General features: G+C 46.5%; 1 protein-coding gene across 4 annotated transcripts in view; it reads left to right on the forward strand.

Moving 5' to 3' along the window:
• Positions 1–12,209, forward strand: part of LOC147684983 (mitogen-activated protein kinase kinase kinase 3-like) — a 424,161-nt gene extending 411,952 nt beyond the window's left edge. For all 4 annotated transcript variants that reach the window (XM_086940880.1, XM_086940882.1, XM_086940881.1 and 1 more), the window contains exon 17: positions 11,092–12,209. In XM_086940880.1, coding sequence (XP_086797006.1) covers positions 11,092–11,320 — 229 coding nt within the window. In that variant the 3' untranslated portion in view covers positions 11,321–12,209. The remainder of the gene's footprint in view (positions 1–11,091) is intronic.
• The last annotated feature ends 1,683 nt before the right edge of the window (positions 12,210–13,892 follow it).

A 13,892-nucleotide genomic window follows, 5' to 3' on the forward strand; every position in this document is an offset into this window, starting at 1 on the left:
CCGACTCTGCTGGACTGCTTTCCACACCAATATCTCGTATGTCGCGCAGCTGGGTTGCCCGCCCGGGGTGGCGTTGCTTCCCCCTATGGCGTATGCCTGTTTCTTTCGTTCTTACTGGGGTTTGTTATTCTTAAGTTTGCAGATATGTTTTATTTGTATGTGTAACCGGCTGTTGGTATTCTGCACTGCTGTTCAGAGAATTTCTGGGATCTGCCTCTCCTGGGGTGTTGGGAGGCTGGGTGGTGGGTGGGGGATGGGGTGTGCGCTTTTTCTGTGGCTCTTTTTCCTTTTTTTGTTTGATTGCAAGACTTGTGGTATCGGCTTGCTGGGTGACCACCCATTGCTTACGTTCCTTGATCTGACATTATGGCCAGATTAGGTCTGCAGTCTGGGCCTTCCAGGTTAACATTGATGACATGGAATGTTCGCGGCTTGAACACCACTCGCAAGCGTAAACAGGTTTTACAATATGCCGACCGGCATAAAGTAGATGTCCTCTTTCTGCAGGAGACACACCTAATGCAGGCTGACACGGCTTCCTTGGCGAAGGGTTGGGGTACCCATAGAGTGTTTGCTAACTACAGTAGGTACGCCTGTGGGGTTGCTATTTTGATACATAAAAGAATACCCTTTGTGTTCACTGAGAGTAAGGTGGATGTCGATGGCAGGTATGCAATACTCTCTGGTGTGCTGTATGGTTACAGGATAGCCTTTGTGGGAGTCTGGACTCCCAATACTGACTCCCCGGCCTGTTTTCACGACCTGTACCTATCACTGCTCCGCTCAAACATTGAGCTGCTGGCGATGGGGGGCGATTTCAATCTATTGATGGACCCGTTCAGGGATAGCACGTCTCCCTCCCCAGATCGCAAACCACTTGCCCGTGCGGCCGTTGCGGCTATTTGTTCACACTTTTCATTGCTAGACATAGAGGCTAGACGGCACGCTGATGCCCCAGCTTTTACCCACCACTCCAGCTATCACAACACGAGCACCAGACTTGACTACTGGCTACTTTCACCGGGCTTAGCGGGTTGGATGACTGATCTACGCACGCTTCCGTGCACTCTCTCTGACCACTCCCCTGTAGTATTGACACTATTGATCCCTAGGCTGGGCGGCTATGAACGACAATGGCGTTTCCCAGGGAGAGTCCTAGCAGACCCGGTCTTTACTGAGGAGGTCCGTACTGCCATTGAGGACTATTTTGACATCAACACTGGCTCTGTGACCACTTGGGCCACGTTGTGGGAGGGGTTTAAGGCCACAATACGGGGGGTTTGCATCACCAAACATGTTGGAGCGCCGCGAGAGATCCGTGCTACTCTGAACCGCCTTGAGGCTGAGCTGTTAACGGCTGAAAGTGAGGTCCTCGTGGACCCTTTGCCGAAACGCGAGGCTCGACGTCTCGAGTTGCTACTGGAGTTCAGGGACGCCGCTGACAGGGAGATGCGGTTTAAGGCCAAATACCACACGGCGCGCCACTATGGTGAGGGAGATCGGCCTGGCAGACTACTGGCTCAACTGCTACGCCCGCCACGGCAGGCCACGTACATCACTGACATAACAGACGCAGACGACAGGCACCACTTTTCTACCCCCGATATTTGCAACACCTTTATAACCTACTACCGCCATCTTTACACATCTGCCCTACCGGATGATTGCCGCGACCACGGGTCGTATATTAATGAAATTGCCATGGTTTACTAGGAGAAGTATATGCAAGAATTTCTGGCTCATCCCATCACACCGGAGTTGATCGCTGAGGCAATTGACTCCTTGAGGGGGTCCGCGGCGCCAGGTCTGGATGGTTTCACAGCCCATTTTTACCAGGAATACAAAGAGGAGCTCGTTCCCAGGCTTGTTGAAGTATATGCAGAGGCTCTGGAGTCTGGTGTTCTTCCCCCCACGCTTCGGGAAGGGGTCATCGTTTTGCTGCCCAAGCCGGGACGCGACCCCACAGTCTGCAGCTCCTACCGTCCGCTGTCGCTCCTTAATCTTGATTACAAGATTTTGGCCAAGGTCTTGGCGATGCGGCTAGCACTGCTGGTGGATTCCATTGTTTCGCCGGCACAGTCTGGCTTCATCCCCCAGAGATCAACCTCCTTGAATCTTCGTACACTTTTCTCGGTCCTCCATAGGATCAAACCCTCCACTCCGCCGGCGGCGGTATTTTTAGATGCCGAAAAGGCATTCGACACTTTAGAGTGGCCTTTTTTCCTGGAAGTGATGCGGAGGATGGGCATGCCCGCAATGTTTGTAGCGACAGTGGAATTGCTGTACACTGCACCCACGGCTCGCATTCGCCTCAATGGCACCATCACTGATAGGTTCACCCTCTCCAGAGGCACCCGACAAGGATGTCCCTTATCCCCTCTCCTTTTCATTCTGGCGATGGACCCTCTGGTTTCGGCACTTCCAGTAGAAACACCTCCACAGGGGGCTCCAATTCCGCACTGGCCCTCTATTGGTCTCACTTTATGCAGACGATATGGTCTTATATGTCCGCACTCCGGAGGCCAACCTGCAACCACTACTGTCGGAAGTTGCCCGATTTGGTGAGTACTCCGGCCTCAAGGTTAATTGGCACAAATCACAGCTATTTTCGCTCACCCCCGCCACCGCACGGTGGCCTTGCTCCCTCCCATTGGAGTGGTGCGAGGACTCTATCAAATACCTTGGGATCCACTTGCATCTTGACACGGTGTCCATCATTCGCCTGAACTATGGACAAGCCTTGGATTTCTTGGAAGATAACACGGACAGATGGCTTCGACTCCCTCTGTCTATGGCTGGCCGGATCGCCATTGTTAAAATGGTAATTCTCCCCCGTTTTTTGTACCTTTTCAATAACATCCCAATCCCTCTAACCAAGGTCTTTTTCACACAGCTACGCACTGCCTTGCTGCGGTTGGTGTGGGGGGGGGGTAGACACCCCCGCGTAGCCTGGCGCACACTGACACTGCTGTACGAAAGGGGTGGCTTTGGGGTCCCGGACTTTTACCTCTACTACCTGGTAGCCCAATGTTCATGCGCCCACACTTGGTACCATCCAGATGCCAGAATTCCACATTTGAAGCCGGAGGCTGACGCGGCGCTCCCGGTGGCACTTAATGCAGTCCTCCCCAGGGGTCTCCCTCGAGACCCGCACGATATACACCCACTCACCACGACGGCCTGGGCTTGGGACAAGATCAGGCGCTTGCTCCACATAGACACAATGTACTCCCCTGCCCTTCCTTTACCAAACCCACACTGGCTCCCCATAACAGGCGAATCTATGGTTCGTCGCACGCTATCCAAATTCCAGCTCCGCGCGATCGGTGACTTGTACCCCGACGGTCACGCTTTCTCTATGACAGAAGACCCCCGTTTCACCGACCGAACATTTATGGATGCTTTCATCCTCACGAGACTGCGTGCGATGTTACGGGCTGCATTTCCCACATTCCCCCTTCCGCCTGATGACAATCCCGCGCTTACATTCATTATACAAAACGACTCAGGGGCTCACGTGGTGTCCAAACTTTATAAGTTGTGCTTGTCCTCTCTTCCATCATCAGACGGGGTGGTGCGCGCTGCGTGGGAACATGATCTGGGCATGCAGATTTCAGACGACCAGTGGGAAGCATGTTGTGCTATGACCAGGGAGGTCTCCATGAACAGTAGACACAAACTCATACACTTTAAATTCCTGCGAAGGATGTATCACACACCAGCGCTTGCTCACAGAATAGATGCCAATAGACCCCATGTATGCCCCAAGTGTGATGCCCCGCAGGCGGACTTTGCACACCTCTCCTGGACTTGCCCGAGACTCCACACTTACTGGGTAGAGGTACACAAGATTTTGGGTGACATATTGGGTTTGCCGTTAACTGTCACACCGGAAATCGCACTCCTAGGCTATGTGACAAATTTCCCCCGCAAAATTCGTAAATTGGCGTCCATTTGCTTCCTACTGGCCAAGAGGGAGGCTGCTCTGCTCTGGTGTTCAAGACGCGCCCCGACGATCGCCTCTTGGCTTCGGAGTGTGGCATACTGCAATGTGAATTGTGTGGAATATCGGAACAACTCCCAACTTCTTCCCGCCCAAGGGACATCTGGGGTCCATACCGCGACTACATTGCGAGACTGACCCAGGAGACACCATCTCAGTCACTTTATCCTAACACGCCAACAGGGGTGGGCTAGGCACTGGGAAACCCTTCGCTGTACCCCGGACAAATATAGACGCCAATGTGACTCCCAGGTGCCCTCCGATGCACGAGGTTCAGTTCTAATGGTCTGGTGACATGTTGCGCTTCGTGGTCTCTAGCTTGTCATGCCTGATATGCATGGAAGCTGTATTGTGCTGGGTCGGTCCTCCGGATCTGATTGTTACCCCCCAGGTGTGTGGGCTGCTCTATGCCGCCCGGGACCGGATTGAGTGGTATTGGATGGGGGCTGCTGTGTCTGGGTTGAGGGTGCTGTTTGATGGGATGGTTGACACATCGCGAGCTGACTTGCTATATTGGTCTTGCAATCTTATATATATGATTTCTGTTTCTTTTATCTTGCTTTCCTTTGTTGTGCTATCCATTATGTTCTTGATAAATTTCTGTTGCCTTATTAGAAAATACACGCCTTGTTTCATTATCTGTGGTCAAATACGCAATCCTACTGAATACACCACTGTTTTCCTGGCAATGTTCAGTATGGTACATGATGTCATTTTGTACTTGTTATGTGATTGGTTCACACAAATGTGGATTGCCTCAGTTGCTTTAATAAAGTGTTTAAAAAAATAAAAAAAACAACAACGCCGTCCAGAGTCGTATCTATGAGCACGGTGACAAAGCTGGAAAACTGATTGCATGGCTTGAGCATGGAGAGAGGGCGTCCAGACTAGTACCCGAACTGGAGGGGCGGGAGTCAAGTAAGATCATAGAACCCCAGGCGGTGGCGGATGAGTTCTCGGAATACTATAAGATAGTTTACACGACCGGGAACGGATTTACGGAAGCTGACAACAGCGAGATGATCAGGGATATTGTAATGCCAAGTTTGTGAGAGAAAGACAGAACTATCTTGACTCTGAGTTTTCTGACGACGAAGTTGCGAACGCAATCAGACAGTTAAAGTCTGGTAAAGCGACCGGCCCAAACGGGATACCGATAGAGTTATACAAACTGAATGCTGCTACACAGGCCCCACACGTCAAGGCCATGTTTTTGGAAAGCAAGGAGAAGGGTGAACTTCCATACGACCAACGTGTGGCCAACATTGTGGTCATCCATAAGACTGGTAAACCCAAGACACAATGCCCATCTTACAGACCTATATCACTCCTTAACGCAGAGCCTTAAATCCTAGCGAAAATCCTATCCACTAGACTGGTTAAGGTGATTCCATCCCTTATACACCCGGATCAGTCCGGTTTCATGCCTCGCCGCAACACTGCGTTAAACTTGGTAGGCTGCATGGCGTCCTTGGTGGCGCCTCGAGGATCCACGAGCCGGCAGTATTGGTATCTTTAGACGCCACAATGGCCTTCGATAGAGTAGAGTGGCAATATTGGTTTGCGGTGTTGGCAAAGCTGGGCCTTGGTAAAGAGTTTATTGATTGGGTTCGCTTATTATATGCTAAGCCCCTAGCTAGGGTGGTGGTCAATAATTTCAAGTCTGCAGACTTTTCTTTAGGTAGAGGTACAAGGCAGGGATGTCCGTTGTCTCCTCTGCTTTTTGCGCTTGCAATGGAGCCCCTTGCAGCCTCGGTCAGATGGGATAGATCGATTCGGGGATTCCGATGGTCGCCTGGGTGGGAAGACAAGATTTCACTTTATGCGGACGAGGTCTTGCTGTATCTCACGAACCCTAGAGACTCCTTTAGTAATTTTCTAGACGTGCTGGCCATTTATGGCAGATACTCTGGTCTGGCAATAAACTGGGCAAAGCGGTGTTATATGTCTTGGTGGGCGACCCCCCGAGGGTGCCGGAGACATGCCCTATTCATGTTGGGACAGTTGGATTCAAGTACTTAGGTATCTTTATCTCGCTCGATCCGCAGTTACGAGATGTTAATAACTTAGCTTCCCCATTGAATAGGTGTAAGAGGGACGTGGTGCGCTGGTAGACCCTTCCGCTCTCCTAACTTGGGAGAGCTACGCTCTTTAAGATGATGGCTTTGCCTAGGTTTTTGTATGTTTTGCAAAATTTGATGGACCCAGTCCCGGCGGTGTATTTCCGAGAGATAGAGACTCTCCAGAGACAGCTCCTGTGGGAAGGTAGGGCGCGTATAGCGTTCGGTAAATTGACACTCGCCTGGTACGACTGCGGAATCAGGATTCCAGATCTGACAAAGTACTATTGGGTCTCGCAATTGGCCGCAGTGAACCATATTGTTTATGGACTCGCTGGAGATCCAGGCTACGCCATGGATCGGGGTCAAGCCCCATTGGGGTGATAGAGAGAGCTCTGTATTCCAGGCCTGGGAGGTTTCCGTTGACTGGCCCAACTGCGCATGCGATTCAGGTCTGGCACGCAGGTAATAGAGGTCTGGGTTGGGAATGCAAATTGATGCTAGCCAATCCCCTCCCGAACTCTGAGCAGCTGGGTAGCCTGTGGAAGTTGAAGGGGTTTAACAGATGGGACCTTATTGGAATAACTCAAATAAAAGATGTATGGGGGAAGGATACAATGCTCACCTTTGAGTCCCTCAAAAGACAATATAGTTTACACGATAATGAATATTACCGGTATGGACAAGTGAGACATGCCCTGACCACTCACGTTTCCAGGGGTGCAGTGCTTCCGGAGTCATCGCCCCTGGAGGACCGAGTACTGGATGGGCTTCTTCCTCAAAAAACAATTTCCCTGATATACAGGAAACTGATTAATAACATGGAGAACCCACTGGTGCGGCTCAGAACACAATGGAGTGCGGATGGGTTAGAACTAGATGATGAGGATTGGGCGGAAGCGGTCTCCTCCCCCAGGGTGGTTGCCATCCAGATGCGGCTTCGACTGGTGCAACTGAAAATACTTCACAGATCCTATATAACTGGACCCCGTTTGGTACGAATGGGAAGAGCGGTAAGCGGAGAATGTTGGAGGAAATGCGGGGAGGTCGGCACCCTCATGCATGTTCTCTGGCACTGTGTTGAGATACAATTGTATTGGACAAAAGTCCATGACACACTGGGGGGAGCCTTGGGGGTGAAACTGCGGCCAGAGGTGTCTGTTGAATGTGTGGGAGCCTACAGATTTGAATGCATACCAGAAACAGTGGGTGACCTTGGCATACATGGTGGCTAACGAAACATAGCGCAGCACTGGAGAGCCAGTTGGCCGCCCCGAGTCATCAAATGGGTGGAGGACCTTGATTGGTGCATGATTAGAGAAAGAGCCATTTATGTGGCATGGGGCTGCCCAAGGAAGTGGGGCAAGATATGGAATTCTTGGAATAGTCATAGAGGGGGAATTTGTGAACCACCTACGTTGATACTTGTGCCAGAGGCACGGGACTCTCCAAACTCCCTACCTTAGAGTCTGTGTAATTGATTTTGTACTTTGCCACAATGCCTCACGTGTTGGAATATAGTGTGCACACCTGAGCTTTATTTTTTCTTTCTGTAATGTCTTTTTCTTTGCTTTTAATAAAAAGAGTTTAACAAAAAAAAGTATATTAAGGAATTGCCAGTGCTGGCCTATGAGAGTGGTTGGCCTGACAGTAGGGAAAAATAAAATAGGTTATTTGTCACTACCAGGATATGCAACGCATAAAAGTACATGTCCTACCTTTTACTTACATGGCTCCCTGCCGTTAGGGTTACTTATGGCCTACCTAAGGGGTGACTCATATGTAGTAAAAGGGGAGTTTAAGGCCTGGCAAGTGGTTTTAAATGCCAAGTTGAAGTGGCAGTAAACTGCACACATAGGCACTGCAGTGGCAGGCCTGATACATGTTTGAAAGTCTACTTCTGTGGGTGGCGCAGTCAGTGCTGCAGACCAACAGTAGCATGTGAAATACAGGGCATATGGTATACCACTTTACAAGGGACTTACTAGTACAATAAATTTGCCAGTCAGGTATACACCAATGTCATCATGTTTAGGGTGGAAGCGCATGCACTTTAGCACTGGTTAGCAGTGGTAAAGTGCTCGAGAGTCCTAAGGCCAACAAAAGAATCAGCAGAACCTGGAGGTAAAGGGCAAAAAGTCCAGGAGAGGACCACCCTAAGTATGCCAGGTCTAACAACTGCCTTTTGATATCTCACAATGGCAATCAGATATGCCATCCAAGCAGATCTCTGATTCATGCCTTTATTAAACCTATGCCTTCTCAGGACCAGAAACTTTAAACAAAATGTCTCTGAATAGACAACCCAGTGCAGTTACCAGCTATGTGAACTAAGAAAATAAGAAATATCATAAAGGGACCTGCAGAGCTGCTCTAAGCTGCCACCTTACTGAAAACCATAAATTGCACGCCTGTCTCTCATAGTTCCCCATCCATCACACTGCTAAGTGCTACATCATATACCACAATAACCACACCTTGGTGATCCTCAAGCACAATGTGGAAACACTTCCGACATGGATTCAAAACAAAGACAACATTCTTCCAACCACACACCCTATACAGTGTAGAATGCTACCCAAGTAGGCAAGCGCTTCAGCGCCACACACAGTTGTAGTAAGGACTATATAAATGTTGTAATACAATACAATGCAAGTCTGGAAAGCTTGCTGCATATAATGGTTTACTGCAAGAGGTTGGAATATCTTACGAAAAAGCTTTTGGCGAAATATGGAGAAGGTTTTGATGTGCAGTATGAGGCTGCATCGATGCATGTATTTGGGGGGTGCTAAGATTATTCATGGTGTTTGTTTAGATAGTGCAAACTTGACCTAAAGAGTGTCAAAGTCCTTTACTAAGTTTCAAGCTTTATAGACAATATCAGCAGACATGGAAACTGTATACTTTACCATAAATATAATGTTCATAGGAAGTGGCGCAAACACAGTCCCAATGGTGTTGTGCCACTTTATAAAATGTCAATGCAGATAAAACATCAGTAATGATAACAGAAATCTAAATACAGAAACATAATTTCACTTAGAAATGAGGAAGGCATATAGACAGATGTAGGTTACTCAGCCTGATGAATAGCACCAACTCTTAAGATAAGTACTGGGCCCATGAGAGACAGTTTCAGTGGAGAAGGTGACATGGCCTATTCAGGAGAAATTGTTTAATCAATAACCTTTTCATCTCAGACTTGAACACCTCAGATGTGACGTTAGTTCTGATTGATAAGGAAATGGCGTCCGCATGCACTTTCTGGATTGTTTAAAAGTTCTTTTTGCAGTTCAGACATCTAGTAAGAGGGTGTTGGTGCTGCAAAGGAGGCACTGTCCTCCAGTACAGATAGTTTGGGGTCTTCAAGTTTAGAGATTAGAAGAAGTTGCATGCTAATTTCAAGATACTTCTTTCTTCGATCGGGAGCTAATTCAAGTTTATCAAGATAGCTGTCAAGTGATAGTGCTTCCTGGATCCCAAAGCTAGCCTAGCAGCATAGTGCGCGCCTCCTTTCAGGGGAGCAAGGTGGGGTTTATGGATCCCAACTAGCAGCAAATTGCCATAGTCTAATCTGAAAAAGAGTAGTGATTGGACAATATATTTAAAATCTTCAGGTGGAAGCAAATGTTTCATTTTATGCAGGAGTTTAACTTGTAGTTGACCTCCTTTTGCTGAATTGCTTATGTGGGATTGAAGATTAAGGTACTTGCTTTGTTGGAAATCAGAGATTTAGCATATCGGATGATGGTGGGTTGGCAGGGGAGCACGTCGTCAGCGTTTAGGCAATACTGTAAAAGAGTAGTGCTGTTAGGAGGAGAGATAAGTAACAAAGCCAACTTTGAGTTGGGGGTGAGACACCCAACTTTTCTGGAGTCTGAGCAAGAAATTCAAAGTCCTTGAGTGAGGAGTCTTTCAGGTAAAGGTGAGAGTTTTCTGGGTAGAAGTGGTAGGAGATGTTTGAGTTGTTTAGGGGGGTGCCCCAAGATGTTCCATTTATAAAGTGAAAAGCGTGGGAGAGAGAATGTATAATTGTGGGACAGGTTGTTGAAGGAAAAAGAGGTTAGAAGTGCTATTTAGAATTTATATGGTTTGCAACAGGTTACTGATGTTGTCGGATCCATCCTCTCTCCAATAATCTTGAGAAAGGTCTGAGAGTTGACCATGTCAAATGCAACTGGATATTGAGAAGGGTGAGAACGCATGACTCCACGTTGTCGATGATAAAGAGCTCATCATCGACAATTTGAAGTATTACCATCTCATTACTGCTGCCCACTCTGAAACCTTGACCTATAGCCGGTCAAGTAGATTGTTCGTAAATTTTGTTAGTTTGGTTTAGACACAGCTTTCGAGCACATTGGCCAGAAAGTGAAGGTTTAGATCTGGACAGTAGATACGTTGAAGGTACTTTTAGGATATTTATTTGCAGGTTCTCCCTCATTAGTCAATGTAATGTTTGCAATTCAAGTTCTTCCCGCTCATGGGAGTCTCACTTTTGATAACACTTTTTATAAATACTTATTTCTAGTGTTTTTCAGTTTAATTATAACTAATAGAAAAAAACTTTTCGTGCTCTCTGGATCCTGGAAGTTGTCCATAAGGCCAATGTATGCAAACATGTGTGGTAGGAAAATACGCTGATACCAGCAGAAAGAATGTATTAGACTTGTGGTTCGCGTGGGAGCTCACAAGCCTTTTTTGCCTGCACTGTACAAATAGCATATATATACTTATATATGTGTGTGTGTTTGTATATATATATATATATATATATATATATATATATATATATATATATATATATATATATATTTATGTATATATATGATGTACCTCCTGCATCTATCAATGTGTTCCTTTCAGCTCACAGATTCAAATTTCAGAGAACCAACTGAGATTCTCATGCTGTGATTATCTATAAGATTAGTATATATGGCTATAACAAATTATTATTTACTTCTGTGTTCTTTGCAATTGCTGTTTCAAGCAGTTCCCTAAACTCTTTCAAAAACATTGTCATTTCAGGAGTGTTGGATGCACCGTGGTAGAAATGTTAACAGAGAAGCCACCTTGGGCCGAATATGAAGCCATGGCCGCCATTTTCAAAATTGCAACTCAGCCCACAAAACCAAAGCTTCCAGACTGTGCCTCAGACTACTGTAAAAACTTCTTGAAACAGACATTTGTGGAGGAGAAAAGGCGGCCCACAGCAGAAGAACTTCTGAGGCACCCGTTTGTGAACTGTACCATTTAGATGCTTATCGGCTAAATAGGAAGAGTGAAAAAAATCCAGGCGCCCCTCTGGTAATCCACAAGTCTTTGATCACTCGTGAGTTCCAAATGCCAACACTTCCTCATCTGAGAAACAAACCCAAAGGCCAGTCAAATTCAGTGTGTTCAGTGAAGTTGGTTGAGATTCTGGGCAGGGTAGAAAAATCGCCACTGTTTCATCATTCGTGATTGGTGTGGAGCGAAGCAAAATCTCAAATCCAAATTACACCTGTGAAAATGCACATACTGAGCAACACTTTTTAAAAATATAGATTAAAGTAAGCCCGTTTTGCTTGCATTTCCAGAGGAACACAGGAGGTCTGGAATTATGTTGTGTAAAGCAATCCACGGAGAGCGTCATGGTCGGCGTAAAGAAGCAAAGTCAAGGTTACTGTTAAATGGTCTGGTCTCGGTCTTTATAGTGGACTTTGTTGTGATTTCAGCAGACAAAAGGCTCAGTTTAAGGAAATGCATGAGTCGGCAGGCAGAAATGAGCACTAGAGCCCAAAACACAAACATGGCATTGGTATTGTCCGAAGATCACGGTCTGGCTGATCACTTTTCGGGAAAACAAATAGCGTTTAGTTTGAGCTTCTATTGACATTATAAGACAACATTACTATATCAAATGCTAGCCACTCTGAGGCTCATGTATGGCTTTTTGTTTGAGACTTGCACTTTCATCAAGCCAAAGGACCATGAACACCTTCAACTGAAGCCTCTTGCCTTTAAAGACCCTCTAGAAACCATTCCTCACAAGCTTCCATGGGGAAATGTTTTTTTATTTGTCTTTCAACCTTCTCAGCAGTTCGGTAAATGCTTGAAACACATTTGTGCCTTTAACAGTTCCCAGAAGAATAAAATAGTCTTTGAAACTCATAGCTGATGCAAAATCAATGTGCTGAATTTGTGTTTGTATGCGGGGTGATGTTTGATTTGCCTTTTGCTTCTCAAGCTTACATTACTTGTGTTGGGTTGCATGCCAGTTCCATGTTCATGTATCTGTCTGTCTGCTACATCTTGCCTATTGGAAGACTGGAGATAGAAAACCCATCCACATTTAGTCATGCCTACACAAAATACATAGGTATATGCACTTATGCATTGTCTAAGGTTTATGGGCAGCAGCAGTGGTAGCACTGCAGAATTATTCAGTACAGTCTTCATGCCAGCGGTGGCAGGGCAAGAGTTCAGTGGGCCCTAATACAAGTTAGAAAAATGAAGCTAGCCTTCCTTGGGTGTAGTGGGCCCTTCATGCCCTGGTGCCCATGCACCTGCTGCACTATAATACAAGTTAGGAAAATTAAGCTAGCCTTCGTTAGGGTGTAGTGGTGCCCATGCACCTGCTGCACTATCGCTAGCGATGCCTCTGTATGCCAGTAAAGATAATATAGATTTATATTTGCCATCTTATATTGGCTGTTAAGTAAATTGGATTATTTGACATCTTGATGGATTGGTTGGCTTGGATATATATGATTCCACAATAGAAGCACATGCCTCGAGATAGGCCAATCTGTGTTGATGGGCATTTGACAATAAGGTGCATGCGGCCTTATACAGACAAGCAGCAGGTCTTTTGGAACCTAGAGGTTTTTTAGTTTACTCACGACCAAACCCAGGCATGTGCAGATAGGCGAGCTGGGATTTGCCCAGCGGGTTTCTGTTCAGGGCATTCATAACTTTGTCCTCATGAAATGAATATTTGTTTTGCAGCCCTGTATTGGTAGCCTTCACTACCTGTTGAGGCAGATGGCACAAGGCTTGAGTCCCTTTAAAAATGCCTCACAGAACCACTTATATACAGCCAATCCAAAATTTGATATATTGAAGTGCCATTTTGTGGACCAAACATATAGTGATGCAGCAGTCACTTTCAACATGAAAGTGCCCGCCTTAAAGACTTAGTAGCTCACTTAAAGAAGAACATTAATGAGCCATCCACTGAACATTTGTCAGATTTGCTGTCCACCCTTATCTCTCTCTCCCCACCTAAGTTGAAACATGGGGGAGTGCATTGTTCCTCATGGCGAAGCCACCATCCGCTCAAACGCCACAAAAACGTTTGTGGCGGATCTGATGCTAGAGGAAGTAGCTATGGAGGCACCACTCAATTTAGGGTCATTCGATATCATTCCTACAGGCATTCTCTCTTTCCAGGTCTGCCATGTTTACCATAGCCTCTTAGAAAAGAAAAAGCCAGAAATACTACTTGTACACTGGGAGAAATCTCCTTGCAGGTTGGAGACAATAGATATGGTATTTGCAAAAGTTAGTTGCAAGCTATGCGGGGGGTGGCATAAGGTGTTCTATCTTTGTAAATAATGGAAGTGACACCCGGAACACAATGATATGGTATGGTGGACGTGGCACCACATTTTGTACCGCAAAGCTGCTCCAGTCATGGACACAGTTGCCATTTCAGGATAACAATTTACATATTGTTCACCTTAAATATAAAGTTAATGGCACGATAATGCCAGCTAATCAAACTGCAAATTTCCCCTACATTCTGAACCTTATCTTAATTTTTCACACTGGGTCCTTCACAAATA

This window comes from Lissotriton vulgaris, chromosome 10 (genome assembly GCF_964263255.1).
Source record: "Lissotriton vulgaris chromosome 10, aLisVul1.2, whole genome shotgun sequence".
Taxonomy (NCBI): Eukaryota; Metazoa; Chordata; class Amphibia; order Caudata; family Salamandridae; genus Lissotriton; species Lissotriton vulgaris.